The sequence below is a fragment of the Euprymna scolopes genome, chromosome 16, assembly GCF_053919585.1.
Source record: "Euprymna scolopes isolate OS-2025 chromosome 16, ASM5391958v1, whole genome shotgun sequence".
Lineage (NCBI taxonomy): Eukaryota > Metazoa > Mollusca > Cephalopoda > Sepiida > Sepiolidae > Euprymna > Euprymna scolopes.
In genome coordinates, this window is record NC_136497.1 from 64,853,628 (window position 1) to 64,878,314 (window position 24,687).

General features: G+C 33.4%; 1 protein-coding gene across 1 annotated transcript in view; it reads left to right on the forward strand.

The window, feature by feature from the left end:
• Window positions 1-24,687, forward strand: part of LOC145296001 (exostosin-1-like) — a 598,928-nt gene that overhangs the window by 470,957 nt on the left and 103,284 nt on the right. The window contains exon 4 of the mRNA XM_080142012.1: window positions 6,265-6,384. Within this exon, the coding sequence (XP_079998138.1) occupies window positions 6,265-6,384 (120 nt within the window). The remainder of the gene's footprint in view (window positions 1-6,264; window positions 6,385-24,687) is intronic.

Consider the following 24,687-nt stretch of genomic DNA (forward strand, 5'->3'; position numbering starts at 1 on the left):
AGATTGCTGCCGCCGACTGAAATAACAGGATGAACCTGCTGTGAAATATAAACATATTAATTTATTTTTTATGTTTTTTGCACATTTATTTTTTTCATTCCTGTTTATAAAGTCACCCTTTTTGTTTCCGAGATAATTTTTGGAGGCTTGTTTTGTTTTTGTTGAACCATTTTCTGTTCAAGCAACCTTATTCCTCTGCTGTTGTGTTCATCATTCATTGAAAATGCAACAAGTACATTAGCTTATGCATTAAAAGGAGAAAAATCCATTGTACTTGTTTCTCTCCCTTTCTTTTCTATTTTCTTTTTCTTTTCTCCTTTATTTGTTTCTGCCCTTATTTTTCTTTTATTTTCATTCATTTCTTATATCCTTTTCCTTATTTCTTTTACTCGTTTTCTATTTTCCTTTTTCCATTTTCTTTTATTTTCTTTTTTCTTTCTTTTTGTATAATCTTTGTTTGTATTTCTATTTCTATTTTTTTTCTTTATCTTTATATAATTCTTTATTTTTCTACCTTTCTTTTGCTTTTACTTAAATTTTTCTCTTTTTATATATTTTTCTTTTGTTTTTTATTTCTTTGTTATTTGTTTTGCTTTCTGTTTCTGTTTTGTTTCTTTCTCGATACGTTTTTCTAGAACCGATTTATTTGTCTAATATGAGTTGCCTATGGAAGGACAAATGTCTTTGAAGTAGAAGCCATTTGCACAACAATGTCTGCTTTCAAAACAATGATTAAAATTTATCACCTATGTTATAGAATGCAATGTGTCATTGCAACTTTTGAGTTGTAAGCCTTTTTAGTTTCATAAGAGAAATGTTGCTCTAAACAAAATGGCAGTATCAATCCAGAGAAACTTTGAATTGTAAAAGTTTGCAGACAACGAAGAGCAGAGTTCCTTCTTGCGTAAAGATGAAAAGTTTATGTGCAGGAATTCTAAGAGATTCAGTATGTATTTTATGGAGTGATTCCGGTTTCTTATTGGTCAATAACAAAGCGTTGTTTTATCTGATTAGTCAGTTCTTATCACTCATGTATATAAATATAACTTTCCGATATTTTATAACTTTACCCTCAGTTATATCACAAATATGGCAAAAGCAAGACTAAGCCAAACTTTGAAAAGTAAAAATAAACACCAAAATCTAAGTTGTTTGAGGTTGAGTTTTATAAGAAAAAGGAGTCGTATAAAACCATGGTTCTTAACTAGGGTCATTATAATACCCGGGAATTCATATAATATTTTAGTTTTAGATGCATGCAATCAGAATATGAAATAATCAGTCTTTAATAGTATTTTAGGGGTTCATGAAAAATCTTTTTGATTTAAATGTATTTATTGCAATAAATAATTACACTTCTTTTTCTAACATTTAAAATACCTAGTAGTTATTAAGCATTCAATAAAATAGTATTAAGATAGTATTAAAAAAAATGTCTTTTATGACATTTATTATTTATGACTTATTTTAGCATTTATTTTCTATGAAATTTATTTAAAAAATCAATTTATTCCTTATAAACATGAAATAAATTAGGTTTATACCTACAATGTATAAACTATTTTATTCTTGGCACAATTCCAAATAATCTATATATTAATACATGTGTTATTTTCTGTTTCATGCTTACGTCCGGGTCGGTTGTTATATTTCCATTTCTTGTCATAATTTTTTTTTTTTTATATATATAAATAATTTTATTAAGAATTCTTCATAAATTTTGGTTTCGGTTTTAATTATGGTTGAAACTCAAGTTATATGTATATACATATATTTTTTTCATAAGTTTTTATTTCGATTCAAGTTAATGTACCCAAATCATATGGATATATTTTTTTTATTTTTGAAATTGCAGCTTTATAATATATAAAAATCGATAGAACATTAACTCTTTAATAATATATATAAATGTGCAAGAATTAAAATATCATATTTAAGCATACTTTATGACCGGGCTTTGCTGGGCATTCATGCAGCTTAGATAAATACTTTTGCAGTTTTAACAAAAAATCTACAATAATATAAGAGCGTCTCCATTTACACTGAACATCTACAGAATGCCAACAATATATTACGTATGAATGAGTCCTCTGTGGAATTTCCACAGGCCTCACTAGTAGTTGATTATAAAAATAGGATTTGTCAAACATCAAAATGGAGGTTTACTAGACTAAAACAGGAATGTATTGAGAATCATAGGTAATAATAATGCCAGAATAATCACATTGAAGCACTGATTCTCTTTAGATTAATAAAGTTAAGCGATTCTGAGTCTGGTCAGTACCAGATGAGTGACCATTTGGGAATACAAGGCACTTTATATAAGAGGAGAACAACACCTCTCTACAAAAACTGTGAACCCTAATGTCATCATCTCGTCAGGATATACATGCGATTAGGAACCACTTGTGAATTTAATATTTCCTACAAACTTCTTCTTTCTCTCCCAAAGTGAATGCTGCACTCGGGTAAAGAGGTCCAACATGCTTAAAGAATCGTGAATACCATTGACACCACTCATATTACCAATTAAGATATCTTACCTTCATAGAATACGAACTGTTTTAGCTTTATCAAGAGAAGAACACGAGAAAACTATGATCATTTTGGACTCTGAAAATCTGCCCACAGAAATTCTACCAACAAACTGCTTTTTTCCCTATTTTAATTATTCTATTCTCCTGTTGTCATCTTGGATGTTATTCTCACAACGTTTTAGTCACTGTAACCTTCAACCTGTTTCGATAAATCTGTAAGAATCTTCAGAACTCATTCTTAAATCCACATAGTTCGTTTCTTGTTTTGTCATCCATAACCGCATAGGAGTCTTAGATAATTCCTAATTATCTTATCGTCTGTACTAAGTATTGAACCTGTTAAAATGTTTTTGATTAATGAGGGTATGACCCCAATGATTTCGACGATCATGTTTATAACTATGATTAGGACAATCAACCAATGAGAAGCCTCCAACGCTATTGTAAAAAATATCGAATTTTGGATTCAAGTCAATTCGCTGTCAACCTCCGTCTTGAAACAACTGAATCGTGACTGCATTGATTCTTCGCCGCCATCTTTGTTATCAGGAATTACTCAACACTCGAGATCGTGATTGCATTGATTCTTTTCCACCATCTTTTGTTAAAAATTGCTCTACATTCGAGATCGTGACTACAGTGATTCTTTGTTGCCATCTACGTTAAGAATTACTCAACACTCGAGATCGTGATTGCATTGCTTCTTCGCCGCCATCTATGCTATTAAGAATTACTCAACATTTGAGGTTGTGACTGCATTGATTCTTTGCCGCCATCTTTGTTATTAAGAATTACTCAACACTCAAGATCGTGATTGCATTGATTCTTCGCCACCATCTATGCTATTAAGAATTACTCAACATTCGAGATTGTGACTGCATTGATTCTTCGCCGCCATCTTTGTTATTAAGAATTACTCAACACTCGAGATCGTGATTGCATTGCTTCTTCGCCACCATCTATGCTATTAAGAATTACTCAACATTCGAGATTGTGACTGCATTGATTCTTCGCCGCCATCTTTGTTATTAAGAATTACTCAACACTCGAGATCGTGACTGCTTTGCCGATTTGCTTTACTACAACCATCTTTGTTCAACATAATGTCTCAACACTTAACAAAACCTTCAATCTCCAGAAAACTGTAATTTAGAACAGCACTTTGATCCATGGCACCATGCATCTATGAAACATGACTGGGTTTTTCAGAGTGAACAAAATTGTGTGTATCTTTTAATAATTCTGGTTTTCATAGATTTAAAGAAGACTGGATGATGTTGATGTCATAACGTTTTTCTTTCTTTCTAAATACACGACTTGTAGATATAAAAACAAGAGCCTATCGATATTGGACCGAGAATAGATATTCTTGTTGAAAAAAGATTACAATAAGCATAAGATCTTCAAGATATCGCTGTCAATGGCATATTTTTGGTGGAAAAATGATTTTCTGTTTTTTTTTTTTTTTCTCCTTTCTTTTATTTTTACTTTGTGTCCATAATCGAATCAACCCACCTTGAGGATAAAAAATATGTCAAGTTATGAAGATCTACATAGAACAACAATAAAATACAAAATGAAAACAACCAACTGTTAGATGAGTTTTTTGTTATATATTATTTTTTATTTATTGGAATCCTTTAGAAATAAGTAATTCGTGTATTTTATTTGCTGACGGTTATCTTCATCTTCATAGTTGGTGTTTTACCATTTTCGGTGAGCATTGTCTGAAGATAATGGCTTTAATCCTACCCAAAGCAGGCCGGAGAATTAGTTGGCCAAAACGTGGTGAGACAACAACTATAGAAGGAAATAATTACTGGCAATACAGTTACAAGACTCAGCATTCCTGTCCCATCACGGTTAACAACCTGAAGAAGGCCAGAGGATGAGGTGGATGAAAAAATTTTTCGTTGTCTTTTAACTTTATCCTTTTAGCACAGGATAGAACACAAATGCCCAGCCATCGGTTAACTAGTAGAGTAGACCATACTCTCAAGCCTTGGTAAGGTAACTCGTCTAAAAGAAAGAAAACACTGAAATAACACCTTTCCTTCACTGCTTTTTTTTTTATCAACATTGTATCTAGTCACCTTGAGCTTCTTTTTGAGAAAATAGAAGCTATCAGTTAGAACTGATTGTTAACAAGCATTTTTAACCATTACGCCATGAATCAATGTGCGCAATTTTAACATGAATTTTGGGAGATCCAAAATTCTAATAGAAGTTATCTATAATATAAATCTCACCTATCTGTTTAAATGTATGTTTGTCTAAAACTTTTGACAGAGACGACAGATTTTCATGAGATCAGTATCATTTTGAAGCTTGACCGTTCGGATGACAAATATCCAGAAATTGGCTAAAAACATTAATTCCTTCATCCTCAACTGGGCACTTTTCTACAAGGAGGGGAGGTTGCTTTTTTTGCCGATATTTTTTTTAAAGTTATCCCCTCTTTTCGATTGACTAGCCTTAATTTAAACCTTCGCCACTTCCAGTTTGGTGATGGACGCAATGGCAAAGATGTCACGTTTTTTTTTGGGGGGGGTCACATTCTTCTCCCCCCCCCCTCCCCCCTCTCCCTGCGTAACTGGTTCAAGCCTGCCAGCCTACTACCACTTTTTTCTTTTTTTTTCTCAACACTCACCTCCAAACATCCAGGCAAAGCTGGGCACCCTGGCTAGTGTTCTATAATTTCTGAATACGGATTGATTATTTTGATTATCTGGACCACTGTTCTCATCTTGGATGTTATTCTCACACCATTTTGACCGATGTAACCTATGACCGTTTTCAAGTGAATCCCATTGAACTTGGAAATCTATGGAATTTGAATTGAACTCTACGATGGAAACTTGCTGTCATTCATTCCATTAGTTATAACTAGGGCTGGGACAGCAGCATATTCTTTTCATTCTTTTGACTCTCGAGTGTGTATCCATTGATATTTTATATGCTTTTATATAGAGTGATGTGGTTCTCAGTTAATAAACTGTCGGATATATACTCGAGAGTCAAAACAATGACAAGAATATGCTGCTGTCCTAGCCCTAGTTATGTCTAAGTAGAAGTCTTAAGTAATTCTTAGTATTAACCGTACTAAGAATTGGATTTTCACCCTCCCCCCCCAAATACTGCCACTTACAACCGGTTATTATTTAACACTTTTATCCATTGCATCATAGACCCTATCATACCAATTTCAGAGTTCGACACAAAGTAAGTTACAGGTTACATCGGGCAAAAAACTTTGTAATAATGACATCCACATGAGAACATGAATCTAAATAATACCTACTAGAACGTTAAGTTCAAAAAGATGTGCTTAAAGAAGGTGGAAGGTTACATCGGCCAAAACATGAATATTACAATGAATATTAATCTGAATACTTAAAGGTCTACATGTTATAATAAAAGAAAACAAACCTTTTCCATCCAGCCATCTATATACTAGCTTTGTTTCTGACCAATTGTTTTCATTATTTCGCAATCTCATTTCTGTATATCACGATCTGCTCAGTCAGTTATAGCTTGGTATCTTTATTCTTTACAAACGGAATATTTGGAATCAATAATTTTTTTTTAAATGTTCATTTAAAAGAACAAATGTTAAATTAGTAGTTCTGTTGAAAATAATGTTGAGCGAAATGGTCCTTTTGAAATTGATCAAAATTCAATGATTCTATTTTTATTATTAATTTCTTTCTCTTTGGTCTATTTTCAGGTTCCATCCATTGTTCGCTCAATTCCCGAGGAACAAATTCTTAGCCTGCAGCAGCAGACACAGTTCTTGTGGCAGACTTATTTTTCCAATGTTGAAAAAATAGTCACCACAGTTCTGGAGGTAAGTCATCATATTCTTTTTTTTTGTTTATTTTTTTTTTTCTTTTCTATTTCGTTTCTTTTTTCCCCCCTTTTCTTTTTTCCCTTTTTTCCTTTTCTTTTCTCCCTTTTTTCCTTTTCTTTTCTCTCTTTTTCCTTTTCTTTTCCCTTTTTTCCTTTTCTTTTCCCTTTTTTCCTTTTCTTTTCCCTTTTTCCTTTTCTTTTCCTTTTATTTATTATTTTCCTTTTCTTTATTCTTTTCCTTTTTTTCCTTTTCATTATTTTTTCTTTTTCTTTTTCTTTTGCTTTTTTTCTTTTGCTTTTTTCTTTTTCTTTTTCTTTTCCCTTTTCTTTCCATTTTCTCTTTTTCCCTTTTTCTTTCCTTTTTTCTTTTTCCTTTTCTTTGTTTCTTATTTTCTTATTCTTTGCCTTATTTTCATTTTTTCCATTTTTTTTCTTTCTATTTTTTTTCTTTTTCCTTTGCCTCTTTTTCTTGTTCCTCTTTTTCTTTTTACACATAAAGCTTCAAGTGAAACAAGAATGTCTTATATAAAATTCAGAATCGTTACTTTAGTATTTTCACAAGATGACTTCCGAGAACTCTCTGTAAAATAAGTTTCGTTTTTGAATGCCACTTGATTTTTTATCCAAATAGTGACAGCTGAATTGGCTCATTTTATACCTTGCAAATTAACTAACATTCTAATCTCCGTGATAAAATTGTTTTTTTTTAATGCCGCTGTATCATCTTTCTTCAATTATAATTTTTGAAAACATCATTGATGCTGAGTACAACTTGTAAAATGATATCTTAAAATATATTGCATTACAATATGATTTTATAATCTAAAAATCACGCCATATGTGCTTTTTTTTACTAATTGGTTATGCTATTATCATTGTTGTTTTGTTTTTTTTATTCTAAACAACATGGTCTGCAATGGATTTATCTGTTGCAAATTGTACTCTGAGCAATGAGTTGTACTATCTATTGCCAGAACCCCTCCAAAGAAAACTCCACCATTTGCTATCATCTACTGGGCAGTTTCTGTCGTGGGATACCTCACCCTTGACCTACAGCTATTCCTAACCAAACTTGCAAGACATCAGAGTAAGCCCTCTAGTTAGTTTTGCCATATGATAATGGCCTCTGTTCTGTCTTGAGAGACGATGAATCCTGCTTGTAAGAATGTCTGCACATGTAATTGTGAAGCAAGGGTTGCACAATACTTAACCTCATTTCTCCTAAGTATGTATTGCCCGATTCTAGTGGCACAGAGAAGTCCAGATTGATTAGAAACAATATCAAGATAAGCAGAGAGCACATACAACACCTGGTATTACACCTGCTATTCCCAAATGGTCACCCATTTAGTACTGACCAGGCTCGACACTGCATAACTTTGATGATCTAACCGGAATCGATGTGTCAGCGTGATTATCCCATATAAAAGATGCTCTAAACCTCAATAGAATATGAGATGCTTTGTTTTATTTTAAATATTTTCACTTGTGTATTAACAGATCCTGCGATAAGACAATATTTAAACTTTGACAATGGAGGTTAATTTTTTTGTGGGCCTTGCAAGAGCTCAGAATTTCTATCTGTTATCTGATGGATTATTATTTTGGGATCTCAATGTGTGTATCCTTAAGTGAACGCACACGGTTTCTCTGGAGCAATCTATATTATGGATTCAATAGCGAGCGATGATTGGCTGACAAATGTTGAGCTGAAAGTGTACAGAGGCTGGATAAATAGCATCTATGAAAATCGGAATCTGTTGTATTCCTTCATCACCTCTCGCCGACCTCTCGCCTTGCTGTGCTCCCATTCTGTCAATCGAGATGACTTTTTATACTGAATGGAAATCCCATCTGCACATGACGTAGCATTAGCTTGTCTGTACTATCACTGTCTTTTTTGTTCACGTTATGCAAATTGTGCAGACATGTTGCATATCCTTTTCTTTCTCACACGCTCTAACGCTAGAGGTGTTGATTTGCGTGCAGGCTTAACACAAACATAAGCACATGAAATAGAATAAAAGTGCCAAACTGAAATATGTTCATTCTGATGAATTTTGTAAAGAACAATTTGAACGAATACACATTGTTTTGGTGTTCATTATAGAAAATTTTTTTTCCATTCCACATGTTTATTGTGAATGAGGGTTCCAATTTCCATACATACGTATGAATATAGTTGCATGAAAATGTATGCCATTAAAGATGGCCTCCATGTGAGTTTGTTTGTTTCTTGGTGTTTTTGTTTGTTTTATCACTGTATATTTTTACTGATTGAGAATTTTTTAATTTTCTGACGAGTGCATGGAAGAAGTATAAAAATAACGGTTGTTTCTCTGTGAACACAATGGATCCGTAATTTTTTGTGTTTTTGAAAAAAATGATTGTTGAATAAACCTTGGCCTTTTTAAATGTAATAAAGTGTTATTTGTGCATGAATGAATATATATATATATATATATATATAAGAGTAGGTAGTAGTTTGCTTGAAGCATTGTTGGTAAAGATATATATATATATATTTTTTTTTTTTTTAAAGCCAAAAACAATGTGGAGGAAGACCGGAGAAGATGAAGCAAAAAAATTGTTTTTGGCTTTAAATATATATATATATATATATTAAAGCCAAAAACAATTTTTTGCTTCATCTTTTCCGATCTTCCTCCGCATTGTTTTTGGCTTTAAAAATATATATATATATATACAGACCAATTAACAATTTTCATATATATATATATATATATATATATAAGAAAAAATTTAAGACTAGAAATATATATATATAATCCAAGGTAAACTTCAATGTAGAGTGGTAAAAAAAGGGATTAAGAAGTGCTCAATACTGAAGAAGAGTTAAATGTATTTATTTTTTTTACCTTTAGTGAATACACATCATTACAGTTTGTAGACGCAGACGAACTGTAATGCTCTGTATTCATTAAAGGTAAAAAAAAAAATAAAGACATAGATATATAAATGATAAAAAGTCTATATTCCAAGTTCTAAGATGTTGTTTATCTTACCGTTTATTTCTTTCAGCATATTAAAATGTTCAATTCTTGACATCACCTGTTTTGTAGCGCAGAAACAATCGTATAATCATTATGTCAGTTTTTGAACATTTTCCGCCCTGACCCATCAGAAAAATAGCTTATTAACTAAGGAAATAAAAAGAATATGGGCATAATTACGTCCGAAAAAAAAATCAAGAGTAGTTAAAATTGTTTTATATTATTCACGCAATCTTTGACTTTTATGTAGTTACGTTTAACATACATCGAGCTTTATAAATATAAGGGATAAATAGTGAAATATAATTGAATAAGCATATTTTTCCTATAAGCATTATATATATATATATATATATATATATATATATATAAATAAAGTGTGTGTGTGCGCACACTATATTACATATTTGTCAAGTGGCAACTTACATTCCTGTGCTACATATGACTCTAGCTGGAAATACCAATCTCTTAATTAATAGCCTTTTACACAGTTAATCTTTATTAAAAAAAACATTTAACTGGGTATTAAATTAACTTTATAGCGTTTTATTACATTTGTTTTTCGTGACTATGTATTTTTGTCAATGACAAAATATGTCAAAAGCAGAGATATATTAAAATACAAAAATTAACATTATTTTTAGAATTAAGGGTCAAGTTTTTCTTGATACATTTTTATTATTTTTAATACAGAAAAAAATGAGCAGGTTGCCCAATTATCTATGTTCAAGCGTATATTTTTAAAACACTATACCTTCGATTTCTTGAAAACACTGAAAACTGGGATATCAAATTAATGTATAATATTCTTGGGAAAATATGTGTCTGTTTAGGAAATATGTTTTTATTAAGGCAAATATTAGTAAATAATAGGGTTTTTTTGTTTTACATGGCCGTTTTCAATTTACCAAATAAGCGGAATATGGAATGGATTGTTTGAAAAAAAAACAAAAAATAAAACCCCATAAAACAAAAACCAAAAGACAGTTATATAATAATATTTATCTTATATAATTATTATTTCATATAGCCACATAAAATTTTATACGGAGATGTATTTTATGTATTGATCTTTAGTATTTACTTCTAGAGTGCTCAATACGTGTGTAAAGCTCGATAGTAAGTTATGAAAATACATATGGCAATTTAGCTACACAGAAAAAAAGGAAAAGAAAAAAACACAAGCAGAGAGAGAGAGAGAAACACAACACAGGGTTGACCACAGTCGAGGTCAGCAGCCTCAACAAGCCCAATAAAAGAGTAATAAAAATTGAACATTCCAATGAATAGTAGACACTTACACGCTTCTACCCCTTGGAAACACTTCAAATGAACTACGAAAATGCTATTTTTACATCTCCAACACATTTGAAAATAATTTCTGACGAGGACGCTTCACAGAACGTCTGAAACGCGTTAAAAACAATTTCAATGATTTAAAAACATTATTACAATGATCTAAACATAATTTTCAATGAAAAACCCAAGACACGGAATAATAAAATAATGTTAAAAAATACACATTGTTGGTGACTACCTCCTTATTTAAATGTATATAAGCTCCTCAAATTTTTCACAGATCTTTAACATAAATACTCATAAATGTTGCTTATCTTAATTTGACTGCAGTTTCATAGATAATCCAATCTTCTGAAATGTTTTGTTAACCTAACATGTTGTTGTGTTCCTTAAAAAGAACCGAATTTTGGTATGGAATAATATTTCGTAATTGATAAATTGAAATGTGACATTGATTTTTTTTTTTTTTTTCTGGTTGTCAGAGTTCTAATACGAGAAATGTAGAGCGGGGTCGGGGTAGCATGTGGAAAAAAACAATAAGCAGTTAAAAAAAACATGATTGAATGGAGCGTTCAGGTGTCATGATTTTATGAGGGACGTGCGTATGTTTCACGAACCTTTTTCTTTTTAATATTACGTACAGATTAATTTTTTTTTTCTCTCTACTGGAAACTGATGCTTATTTTTTATGTATCTAGAAAACAGCAAAAATCTTTTTACTTGTTTTTTTTTTGTTTGTTTGTTTGATTTGTTAAGAGAATTATGGACAGTAAATCCTATCCTGATATATATTGGATTATGATATGATTTTATAATCTAAAAATCATGTCATGCATGCTGTTTTTCCCCCCTCACCTGATATTTGGACACGTTTTCAGGGAAAAAATTTTTATGAATACGAACTGAGACTCTGATTTGAAAACCCTGAAATACTAACGTGGCAAATAAAAGATACTATACTTAGCTTTGGTTGCACTATAACAGAGTGCAGATTCGCGTATGGCGGTAGCAGCTATATGACTGCCATCATCTGCAAATGATAGTCGTGTGTGAGATGACGTAACAGTGAGGAAAGAAAAAGATTATAAAAAAAAAAGAAAATCATGACCCGAAAAGGGGGAGAAATAAATGTGTTACACACATGGTCTAAGAGTGACAAAGAAAGACATGTCCTAAACGTGACTGGGCAAAGACAGTGTACCTTGTGTTCAATGCAGCAGTTAAGCACATTGGACTATGAGAAGTCTTTTGAATAAGAGACGAGACGTTATTCTGGAAGTACCTGTAAATAAATGTCTGTTGTTTCACTGGGGAAAAAAAATGAGTGGAATTGAATTATTTCCTTGTCTTTGTTTCCTTGCGACTGTCTGCATACAACGTGTGCATCTCGAGTGTTGACATGTAATGACTGTGGTACAGCATATAATTGACTCGCATTAATTTACTTAAAAATGAAGACATATCTGGATGTATTTATTTAATCATAAATTGCAAAACATATTATAATGGATTAAGCCGCTGCTTCCTGTACCCAATCTATAATATACAGAGTATTTTATGAGTGTCTGTCTGTCCATCAGTCGCAACTTTTTAAACGAATATCTTGGCCGTCTTTTAGAAATGTAAAGTATTGCATTCTTAGTAAATAATAAATTCCTAATGATTAAAGCAAATGCCCTGAGCAGAAATCGAAACCGAAACCTTGAGATCTTCAGTGGGATGTTCTACGAATTGGCCTATTTAGATTTTATAAATAGAGCTTAAAAAAGTATCTTAATAATATAACTGTAGCTTTGAAATGCTGTTAAAGATTTGATTTACGTCATGTTTGAAAACATTAATTCAAGCAGAAGCAATCATAAAAATAAATGAGTGAATGGTTAGAGGCTATCAGTAGTATTAGGGATTTTATAATAGTTCAAAATCAATTTATTTAGTTTTAACTATACATTGGCATTAAACACACGCACACATATATACGGGCAACAAACTGTCTGGTCTCGAAGTCTATTTATATAATTTGTTAACGATTTCTCGTGAAATAATACATGTTTGTAATGTTAAGAACAAAATTGTCTCTTCTGTAAAAATAAATTTCATCCTTAGCTAAATGTTCGTTAAATTAGTAAATTGTTTATTTATTCAAATTAATTGTTTGTTCATTTAAGATTGTAGAAATTTAAATGCTTTTAAAACATAATCTGTTTCTTTAATATAAACGGTAATTGTCAGCAGCATATTCTTTAAATAAAACGTATAATCACTTTAAAAATTCTTTACTTCAAACTAACAATTAGTTGAATAAAATTTAAATTAAGATAAAAACAATGCAGAGTGCAAAGTTTGAAAACTAAGTTGTAACACAGAAATCTATTTCTGGTGGTTCATTCAACTTTGGAACAATTCATTTTTAAATGACTAAAGTCAAAACTAGCATTAGATATTTATCCATTACCTTTTTTTATTTCGTCTTTTGGTGATTGGAGAATCTCATTTTGTGAAAGGAGGTGATAGTGTGTGTACACACATACCATTATACAGATATGAGAAGTACACTCGTACACAAAACTGAAATTTACTACTGAAGTTTAATAAACGCATTAAAATTTTGAGATTATTTGTCCCAAATGATAAAGAGAATATCAGCTTTTAGATCAATTTAACTAAAAAATTACCAATATTCAAAAACCATCATCATATTTGATTTAATATCTGTTTTAAAGATTGGCATTTGTTGAAATTGATCTATCCCTAGTCAGGTTTTTATTTATCCCACTTTCTCTCCACTTTATCCTTATCACGTTCTCCTATGTTTTCCTTGAACTATATATATCATTAGTAACTTAATTTCAAACTATAATTAGTTACAATGTGCATTAAAATCAAAAGAATGCAAAAAACTAAATTGTAATACAGAAATCTATTTATGATGGTTTATTCAGCTTTGGAATTTTTTTGCATTTTTAAATGACTAAAGTCGAAATTGTCGACCTAACGACATCAGATCGTTATCTGCTACCTTGATTTTTGGAAGGTGATAACGTGTTAAAAAAAATATATATAGGTACCGATATGAGAACTGCTCTCGTACACAAAACTATGAGTCTACTAAAATTTAATAGATTATTAATTATAATATTGAGATTCTGTGATGATTCGAAACTATAAAGAAAATATCACCTCCAAAGTCGATTTAATTACAAATTAACGAGATAAATCATTATCATATTTGATTTAATATCTGTTTTACATGCCGAGGTGCAAAATAGATTATATCCAGCATAATCACGTTGACACACCAGTTTCTGTTAGATCATCAGAGTTAAGCAATGCTGAGTCTGGTTAAGACTAAAATGGGTGATCATTTGGGAATTCCAGGTGCTGTATTCACTCTCTGTTTATCACGGCATTGTTTCCAGTCATCTAGCACTTCTCCTGCCGATTCAGGACAGGTGTGGTTGGGGATGGTGCAACCCTTGTCTCACAATTACTTGCACAGCTAGGGAGTATCCATTGTCTCCTGAGATTGAATGGAGGCATCCATTGATCAACATGCTGACAGTTGTTGGACAGCTTTTAGAATTTAAATTCCAAACTACCAATATCTGCAACAGAGAGATGAAACTTTCAAGTGATAAATGCATTTCAGTCATCATAACAATACAATTTGCAATCTTCTCTGATCCATTCGGGTAAAAAAAAAGGAGGCATTACTTTTGGAACAGCCCTTATAGATAGGATTTTCATGTTTTTATTCTATATTTATGGTATCTTTTTTATTGAATTGTTAGATGAAAGTGCAAAATAGTTATAAGACCCCTTCTCCCATGTTAATAATGGATTCCGAAATAATGTAATTACTACATCACGGTCTATAAACTGCAGAAGTGCCAGAATCTCTCCTAGATGAAATATCAATAAATATGGGAAAATATAATTAATTTAAAGCATAAAATCTTATACCAAAATGACTGGATTTAGCATTTAATCATTCCAAGAGGACTGATATGCATTAAAGAAAAATAAACAAAAAAATAAATATATAAATAATCATGTAAGTATTTCTTTATTAAAAGCAACCAAAATGTACAACTTAACCTTTTGTGGTAAGATTCTTTTTCTTTTCTTTTTCTCAATACCCCCACCCATATGCTCCACCACTTTGGCAAATTTTCTTTTTTTTTTTTCCTTTGGAAGAAGTTAGAAAAGAAAACTTGTTCCACCTTTACGATCAGTAGACAAACTCCACTTCCGACCACAATCGACCCAACCCATCAAAGTTGTCTGCCTTAACAAAACAAAACCACCATCAACAACAACAACAAAATTTTTATTTTATTTTTATCTTTTGTGTTCCTACCTGTCCTTAGTTGCACCCTTTCTGTGAGTTTGACGTGTCGGCATCGTCTGACATCTGGCAGATCTGGACAACGGAAGAAATAAGTTACTTTTTGATTGGTCAATCGTTTGCATCCTTTAGGAGAAAATATATTTTGCTAACAAATTTTGAAACCTCTTAGATATTTTGATGTAGTGGCTTGTCCGAAAAGCTGACACCAGACTCTGACTATAAATGGTGAAGTTGTCTGGGGCACTTAACTGTTGAGACTTGTACTGAACTAAAATTGAATCGCAAAAAAAAAAAAATAGTTTTATTATTTTGTGAATATATTGAGTGCTGAAGGTGGTTGCAAGATTAGCTCTACCAATAGAACAATATTAGCTTGGAGTAAGTTGCACAAATTGTTTCCAGTCCTAACATTGCGAAGTATCCCTCTAGCTATCAGGGAATAAGTATACAGCAGCTGTGTTAGGTGTGTGATGTTATATAGAGCTAACCCCACCCAGTTTTCACTCGCCTGTCATCAGCATAATAGCAGAACAATGATCAGATAGATATCAAATGTTGGGTCATATTAGTTGTGATACTGTATTGGTGAGGTTGAGTATGCAAACGTTTGATGAATTGACGATTAGCTGGTTATGTTGGTTTGGCCATGTTGAAAGTAGCAACTCTAGGATTAAAAAAAAAAAAAAAAAAATGCAGACACCTTAAGGTGGAAAACTGGAGAAATGTTGTCTGATCCAAGAAAATTTGAATGCAAACCATAAATAATGATTTTAAACAGTAGAATTTGAGCAGAATCGATCTGCAAGACTGCCAAGCTTGGAGACTGAGATTGCAGGCAGTCAGAATGCCATATCGATGAAAAAGGGTGGGAAGATCATAAAATTAATGCTATAAGTATATTTATATATATATATACTAGAAGACCATCCAACATTGGCCAGTCGTAATCTATGTATAAATATTATATTTTAATTCATGCAGATTTCTTATTATAGAGCCAATTCTCTATTGATTAATATCCAATATATAGTGGTCCTGGATATGACCTTAAACTATATCCGATGGTGAGGGCCCCAGCTTGCAGGCCTTGGGGAGTGTGGAGCCACCCTTTAATTGCCATTGCTCCCAGGTCCACTCTGACCCGGAGTGGTAGCACCTGTTAGGGTCCCAACTATGAGTTAAATAGAATACGACTTAAAAAACAAATATACCATATTAAAAAATCGTTCTTCAAAATCACCAGATTCGGCATTAAATAACCTGAAAAGGGTTGATATGCCATAAAACAAAACAACCAAACCAAATCAATATATAGTAATGATTTAAAATGTTATAAAAAAATATGACTAGGGTACCATCTGCTAGAATAAAAATGTCTCCAGGCTTAGTCGTTATTTTTTTTCTCTATTGTCATTACCGTCTAAGCTATGGGCAGATGGATACAAAAGATTAAAAGTTAAGTGACTTTGAACAATGAATGTTTAATTTTAAGCATATACAAAAGAAACAGTAGGCTTAATGTTTTATTCAACTTATCCTGCCAAGGTCAACTTTCATTTTCAATTTTGACCCCTTACCAGCAATTTTTGCCAGCTAAAAACCAAATCGAAAGTATGCTACATGTCTAAATACCCTATATATCAAATTTCAACTCTGTAGACCAAATATTCAGAAATGAGTTTCGTAGAGACTTTTTGCAAACACCTGCACAAAGTCACTTTTATTTATATATAAATATTTGTGTCCTTGAACGTTTTCATCTTAAATTCTACGCAATTATGCAAAATGTATAAACTATGCATAAATAGAATTTAACCTAATAGTGAAATAGAACCAATCATCTTATAAGAAACCATAAAAAATGAATAAGTAATTAACAGATATCAAGTTAAAAGTATTTATATTATAAATATTTCAAGAAAAAAAGTTACTGGTTCCGCACTCATAAAAGCAAAGTTTACAAAATTGCCAAGATCTTAATGCTTATTTATCTTTGTTAATTTATATATCGGATATCTGCTAATGGACAAATTTTTATATATGAAGCAACTTGTGAATGTAGATTCATATATACATTTAAGATGAGAACCTTTTCCCTCTCTCCGTATTATACTAAAAACTCTTTGTTTGGATGTTGCAAGAATTGTTTGTTTGGTTGTCACGAGGTGCATACGCTACTTGGTGGCATATTTTAATATCTAATAAAACAAATAGGGATGGGGGGTTAGAAATTTGATTTTATTAGTGCTCTGGAGGTTTCCTTACTTTTTAGTTCTCTGGGAGGACTCTTGAGTTTTATTTTTATTTCACTGCTCACTTAAAGAATATTTTCTGGGAAGGGGGGGGGGTCGATTAGAAACTTGCTTTTGGTAGTGCTCTGAAGGTTTCCTTAAGTTTAATTAGTGCTTGGAGTTTTATTTTTTTTTCACTGATCACTAAAGAAAATGATTTCTCTTCTGGCGAGGGGCAAAAACTTAGTTTGAGTAGTGCTCTGGAGGGCTTCTTTGATTTATTTAGTTGTTTCAGTAGTGATTTAGTGGCATCATGAGTTTTAGTTATTTTTTTTTCACTGCTCACTTATGAAATTGTTTTAGTTTTATTGATTATAGTTTGCTTGAAAGTGGTAGATAAAATTGGTTTTAAAACAAATGAGAGATAAAGAAATAAGTTTTAAAAGAAACACGTTAAACACACTTTTATAATATGGTCCACATTCAATAATCTGAAGCAGCAATAAATTATTAATACAATAAGGCACTCAGTAAATAATGTTCAATTCCGTAGATGTAACAGGTGTGTGCTATAATGCATCAGACCATTTAGAACATGGTAGATACTGAATCCACATGTACTCAATACAACAGGTATGTAGTATAATATCATTTTACTCTTGTTGAATCGAACAGTGCTCAATACTCTAGATAGAATATGCATGTAATTTATAAAGGATATATACTGAATTGAAAACGATTCAATACGTGAGGTAGTAAACTAATCACTAGTCCTACTACTTATACAATAATGAAATTAACGTCTGCTTTTGCAATCACAATTCACAGGAACAAACCTTAAATAAAATATTGATTTGTTTAGACAAACTTGTTTCAACATGTCCAGTTATGTTAGCTTTAGCAGAGTTAGACAAAAACAAAATGCCAAAGTTTTTGGAAATGGAAATAGATGTATGAATATATTATATATCATGTTTTGAATCAATAATTCACATTGTAAATAAATATGCTCTGATTTGATATATCATTTTCTTATCCTCAACCTACATATACGAGGGGCGTACAATAAGTAATGCCCCTGACCCACTTCCCATAGCAGTAGAGCAACGAAACTTGGCACAGTTATTAGTCTTTCTCTACATAGAAACCACCCAGAGTTATGCATTTCTCCCATCGTTTGATGCAGCTCTGGAGACCGTTTTGTAGGACACCCCAGGTTGGTCCTCCAACCACAATGTGACTTCAGAAATCAAGGCTGCATCATCTGGGAAACGCTTTCCTTTCAAAAACAACTTCATGGCTGGGAAGAGGTGAAAGTCAGAGGGTGCAAGGTCAGGAGAGTAGGGAGGATGGGGAGTATTTCATAACCACACGCCTGTGCTTCTGATCTGGTGACATACGAGTTGTGGACAAGAAGGAGGGTACCTTTGCTGATCTTGCCCCGCCTCTTGATTTTAATAGCTTCCCTTAATTTCCTCAAAAGTGGAGCATAATAGACTCCTGTAATTGTGGTACCCTTTGCCAGGAAATCTGTCATCACTACTCTGCCTTGTCCCAGAAGACTGTGAGCATGATCTTGCCAGCGGAGGGCTGCACCTTTGCTTTCTTTGGAGGTGGTGAGTCCAAGTGCTTCCACTGCATTAACTGGGCTTTGGTCTCTGGATCATAGTGATGGGCCCAGGTTTCATCCTGTGTAATCAGTCTTTTGAAAAACTTTGACTCATCGTCTTGGCACATCTCCAAATCATCCTCGAGCACTCAATGCATTCTCGCTTCTGGAATAGTGTGAGCAACCTGGAAATCCATCTGGCAGACACCTTATGCATATGCAAATGGTCATGAATGATAGTTTCCACAGACCCTGTACTAATCTTGACATCTTGGGCTATTTGGCAAATAGTAATGCACCAATCTTCTTGGGCTATTTGGCAAATAGTAATGCACCGATCTTCCAAAATGGCAGCCTCATCAATGGCAGAAGGGAGGGGGGGGCGACCAGGTCTGGGAGCTGTTTCCACAGACTTCCGGCCATGTTTGAATTCACGATGCCAGCGTTTTACAAGGTCATATGATGGGGCATTATCACCATAAGTTTCTTTCATTTCATCAAAAGTCTCCTTTAGTGTGTGTCCTTTCAAATACAAAAACCGGATCACTACTCGACATTCAACAGGCCCAGCACACACAACCAAATAGCCCAGAACCAACCTTGCTACACCATTGATTTGTGATTTCGTGCCTGATACATCTTTGCTTGCTACATGCAAAAATGACCTGAGGATGACAGATTCTGATGCTGATTTCGAGATTGTTACCTGGGTTGCAACTTTTATACTACTCACTTCCAAACTTGTAGTCTATGAGTCACTCTGCTAGAAACTGTAGTTCCAGATTGCATAGCTTTCACATTGCCACTGCCTTACCATGGTGATCCTCATTTATACCGATGAGGATGAGTCTCCTTGCTGCTTGGAGACTTGGGTAGAAAGTACCAGTCAAGAATCCATTCTTGACAATCAGCCCAACAGGTGCAGGGCCAGAAACTGGAACAGTACCTGTTGGATTGAGATACACAACCTGGGTATTACCTAGGAAGTTCACCCTCCCAAGCTTTGCCACTTGGCTTTCGGGTGGGGCAAGTTTCTTGCATGGTGCCTGATGTGCCCCTATCAGTGAATGCTAATGGAGATGCCCAGGCAATTTTTGCTAGGTCAGAGTGTCCCTCCTTCAGGAGCATGAGCTGGACATCCCCACTTTCTGACCTTGTATCATATCCTATGCTGAGGTGGGGCAGCATATAAATATCTACCATGATGTGGAATACTTGGAATTTTGAAGGGGTTCAATGTTTCTTCAGACATAAGATAACCAATAGTATTTATATTTTATTAAACAAAACACGGAAGTAAATACTGAGATTTTTAGCTGGCAGTCTTTTTTTTTTATACAAAGGAGTCATCACTTATTAAGGCCCAGAGGCCACTCAAGGATAAAGGTTAATGTGTGTACAGTAGTCATTGAGACAGTAGTGTAGTCATCATTAGTAGTGGAAATTTGGTAAATTGGATCACTTAAGCGGACAGCTCATCAAGAACTTGTTCACATTGGACTTGAAGACAACCATATTATAGTCAGTTGGAAAGCAGGCAAACGGAAGACAGTTTCACACACATGCAGTTCTACGAAAGAAGCTTTATCCATGGAATCTATGTTTAGGTTTGGGCACAGATAAAGAGTTGTAGAAATTATTGATAGTGGTTTCAATTAAACGAGTGTTTTTCGTGAAAGTCAGGCCGAGTGGGGGGTTCCTGATATTAGAGCTCAGACGAGTCTTGTTATTACTTTGATTATTTCTCTGTAACAGTCCCATTGGATTGGATCCTGGATATTACCTTAAACTATATTCGATGGTGAAGCCCCAGCTTGCCAGCTTTGGGGAGTGTGGAGCCACCCTTTAATGGCCAATGCTCCCAGGTCCACTCTGACCCGGAGTGGTGGTATTTGTTAGGATCCCAACTATGAATTAAATAGAAACCGATCTGAAAAAAATATATTTTATTAAAAAATTTTTCTTAAAAATCACTGGATTCGGCATTAAATAACCCAAAAAGGGTTGATATGCCGTAAAACAAAAACAACCAACCAACCCATTGGATTGACTAGGGTCAATTTCACACTAATATTATTGAGAAAGATCTGAACTCTCCCTCCTCAAACTATGCTCTAACATAAAATAATGACTTATGTACAATGAATATTGTTATGAAATGAAAAGGCCAAACTGATCTGATATGCCAAAAAAAAAAAAAAGGCCAAAGGCTTCTGGGTATCATCAGCAAGGTTTTCTTCCATCTTTTTGAAGATCTCCATAATAGTGTGTCCTTGCTTACTAGCGTACCGATAAGGGCAGAGTGAGACACAAGGTCATTTTTTTTTTATATGGGAAAAATCTAGCTGTGTAAAAAGGGGCACTCTGGATTAGAACGAAAAATTAAATTTATCTCCATCTAAAAAGATTTCTCTTTCACTGAATGAGGACAAAAAAAACAAACAAAAAAAAACATATGGAACAAATTCTCCACTTTGCTCCTAGTTATTCAATGTCTTTTAGTGTCCATTTCAGTGTCCATAATTCCTTGTATTTTGAAGATTAAGCTTTATGCAATTCTTATCGTTTACCAGATTGGAAATTTCAAATTCAGACAGATTGGCATCTTTTCAGATGTGTTTTTTTCTCTCCAAGAGTAAATAATAAGGAAATAAGAAAATAATAACTTGTGGAAATATTATATTCCTATTCTATTCCTGAACATTTTTCAACCATTAATGAAAATGAAGATTCATTGTCTGTTTCATAATTTGCTCCTTTGCTTTTGTTTTTGTTCAAATATAGCAACATTAATTGCTTTATCTAATAACTAAAGGATCGGTTCCAGATGAAGGTGGGGAGGAGGGGTGTTCTTGACGAAGGACAAGGGGAGAAGGGATTTGTTGTTTACTTCTCTTAGAATTACTGCCTAGAACTCTTTATTTTATCGCCATTATTATTGTTATTATTGTTACTTGCTAGGGATTCTCACAATGATAACTCACTAGTCTTTGTACCTTTGATGATGTAATAATTAAAGCAAATTTCTTATCTGTCATCCCTGCACTTGTTGTAAGCTCCCAAAACTTCTGGAAGGCTCCATGGAAGTCTTCTTGTATGAGCGTGTGACCCTGGAATCATAAAAATTGGTCAGTCATCTCATAGTATGTATAGCAATAGCATACTGAGTTTTTAAGAGTCTGCGACAATTTTAAATGTCTGTCCAAAAAAAGTCTGGAAACTTATTTAAGGCACCTCACACACACATCCACATCCACACACACATCCACATCCACACACACATTCACATCCACACACACATCCACATCCACACACACATCCACATCCACACACACACATCCACACACACACACATCCACACATCCACACACACACACGTCCACACATCCACACACACACACATCCACACACACATCCACACACACACATCCACACACACACACACACACACATCCACACACACATCCACACACACACACACATCCACACACACATCCATCCACACACACACACACACATCCACATACACACACACACACACATCCACACGCACGCACACACACACCCATCCATCCATAAACTTTTTCGTTGTATCATGGCTTTTCAGTGCAGCTGGACTAGCACCTGCCTCAAGTTGTGATCAATGCTAAAACCCTCCAGATGATAATGAGCAATACTAACCACTTGACTATGAATCGGGCATTATTGGCTAGTGATTCGATGCTTTTATAATGATTGTTAGCACGAGATAGTGCTCCATTTGTTTATTTATAAAGATCTTTATATGTGTGTGTATGTGTGAAAAAGTTGTACATACTTTGGTCTTTTATTCATAAATATGCACATTGTTAAGCATATCATTTATGTATGTATATTTTTATATGCTGATGTTGATGTGTGTATGTCTGCTTACATACAAATGACTATAATTTTAAATGCCCGTCTCAATACACATTTGTATTCGCCCCCCCCCTCCATTCCTGGTGTACATATTTCTCCTATTTCTATTCATTTTACACAGTTTTTTTTTTCTTTTTCGGCTCTTTTGTATGCAGACAATGTTCTGAAATGTATTTCTTGAAAACTATGATATAAAGACACCCAACTGTATCGATCATAGAAACGAATGAGGGTCGGGGGAGGGGGCGGTGAGAGGTCAGTGTTGTGCAAGAAGAAGCACCTGCTAGTTTATTCTGGTCACTTCTTGGTCGGCCATGACAGTATTCATTTCTTTTGTCATTCTAAGACACAGCAGTTCCAACATCTATCAAACTTAAAGAACAAGTAAACTGTTTCTAAATGAAAATGACTCTTCTAATCACTTGAAGGAAGGCCTGTCTTTATACTTTCTCTATTTTTTTCTTTTTCGTCTTCATGCTTAGGAATTGCGATGTGTAATATTGAAATTGAAAAGCAAGAATAACAAAACTAATTTATTTAAAAAAAAAATTTTTTTTTTTTTTTTTTTTTTTTTACAAGGAAGTCATCACTTATCAAGGCCCGAAGGCCACTCGAGGATAAGGGCTAATGAGTATACGATGGACACCAAGATATCAGCATAGTAATAGTCAGTGGTGGAAATTAGACATAATTTAATTATTAAAGGAGAAAGCTCAACAAGAACTTGTTTATATTGGACTAAAGACCACTAGCAGAAGGGAGTTCCACAAGCGGGCAGTTCTAGGAAAGGAGATTTGTTCATGGAATCTGTATTTAAATTTAGGCACAGATAGAGAGTGGGGGAAATTGTTGATAGTGGATGTAATCCTTATCCTCAAATGGTATTTGGGCCTTGATAATTGGTGACTTGTTAGAAAAGCAAAAAATATATAATCTTTGCAGATGACTTTCACGGGTGTTTGCATCATTTGCCTGGTATTAGTTATTTTACAATGACATTCTTTCAATGGAAATATTTATGGGATTTAAAATTTTTAACATTTTCTTAAAACATCTGATGGATTCTATTGTAAAGTTGAAACTTTTTTAATGACATTTTTTTTTTTTTTTTCGTCGAATCATCTTTCCAAAAATGAGAAATTGAGAGAAAGAAAACCGGTTTGGGGGTCAACAGGTGAAATAAAAGTAAAATAAAACTCCTGGGCAACGCTAGGTAGATCCAGTTAGTATTTCATATAGAAAATTAGGTTAGGTTTCTGAATATAACAATATGAAACAAAACCAGAGTTGCAAAATCAAAAGGTATAACGTCCGACACTGACTCCTAGAATTACTCTAATTTCAACTCTACAAGGTGCCTTCAATAAGTTTCCAGACTTTTGGTACAGGCATTTAAAATTATCATAGACTCTTGAAAATTCAGCATGTTAACGCTATACATCGTCTGAGATAACTGGCAAATTTTTATGATTTCAGGTTCAAATGAACAGCTACAGCAGGAATTGAAATACACCCTACTAATGCGTGATTGTCAAAATGCTGGTGAATTTCGAAAACTCTGGACATGAGGACACTTTAAAAGAACGAAATGCAATAAAATTCTGTTTTAAACTTAGAAAAATGCCATGCAATGTATGGAATGCTTCAGACTGCTTTTGGACCATCTTGTATGAATCGAACATCAGTTTTTTATTGGCATAAGAGATTCAAGGAAGGCAGGGAGTTTGTGAGGAATGATGAGAAGTGTGGGAATCTGAACACCAGAGTTGATTGGTCAAATAAAGAATTTCATGAATAAAGACCGTCGTGTGTCTATAGAGACAATAAGTGCACAGTTTGATCTCAGTGTGGGAACTGTTACACAATTATTCGCGGAGAACTGAAGATGCGGAAGATT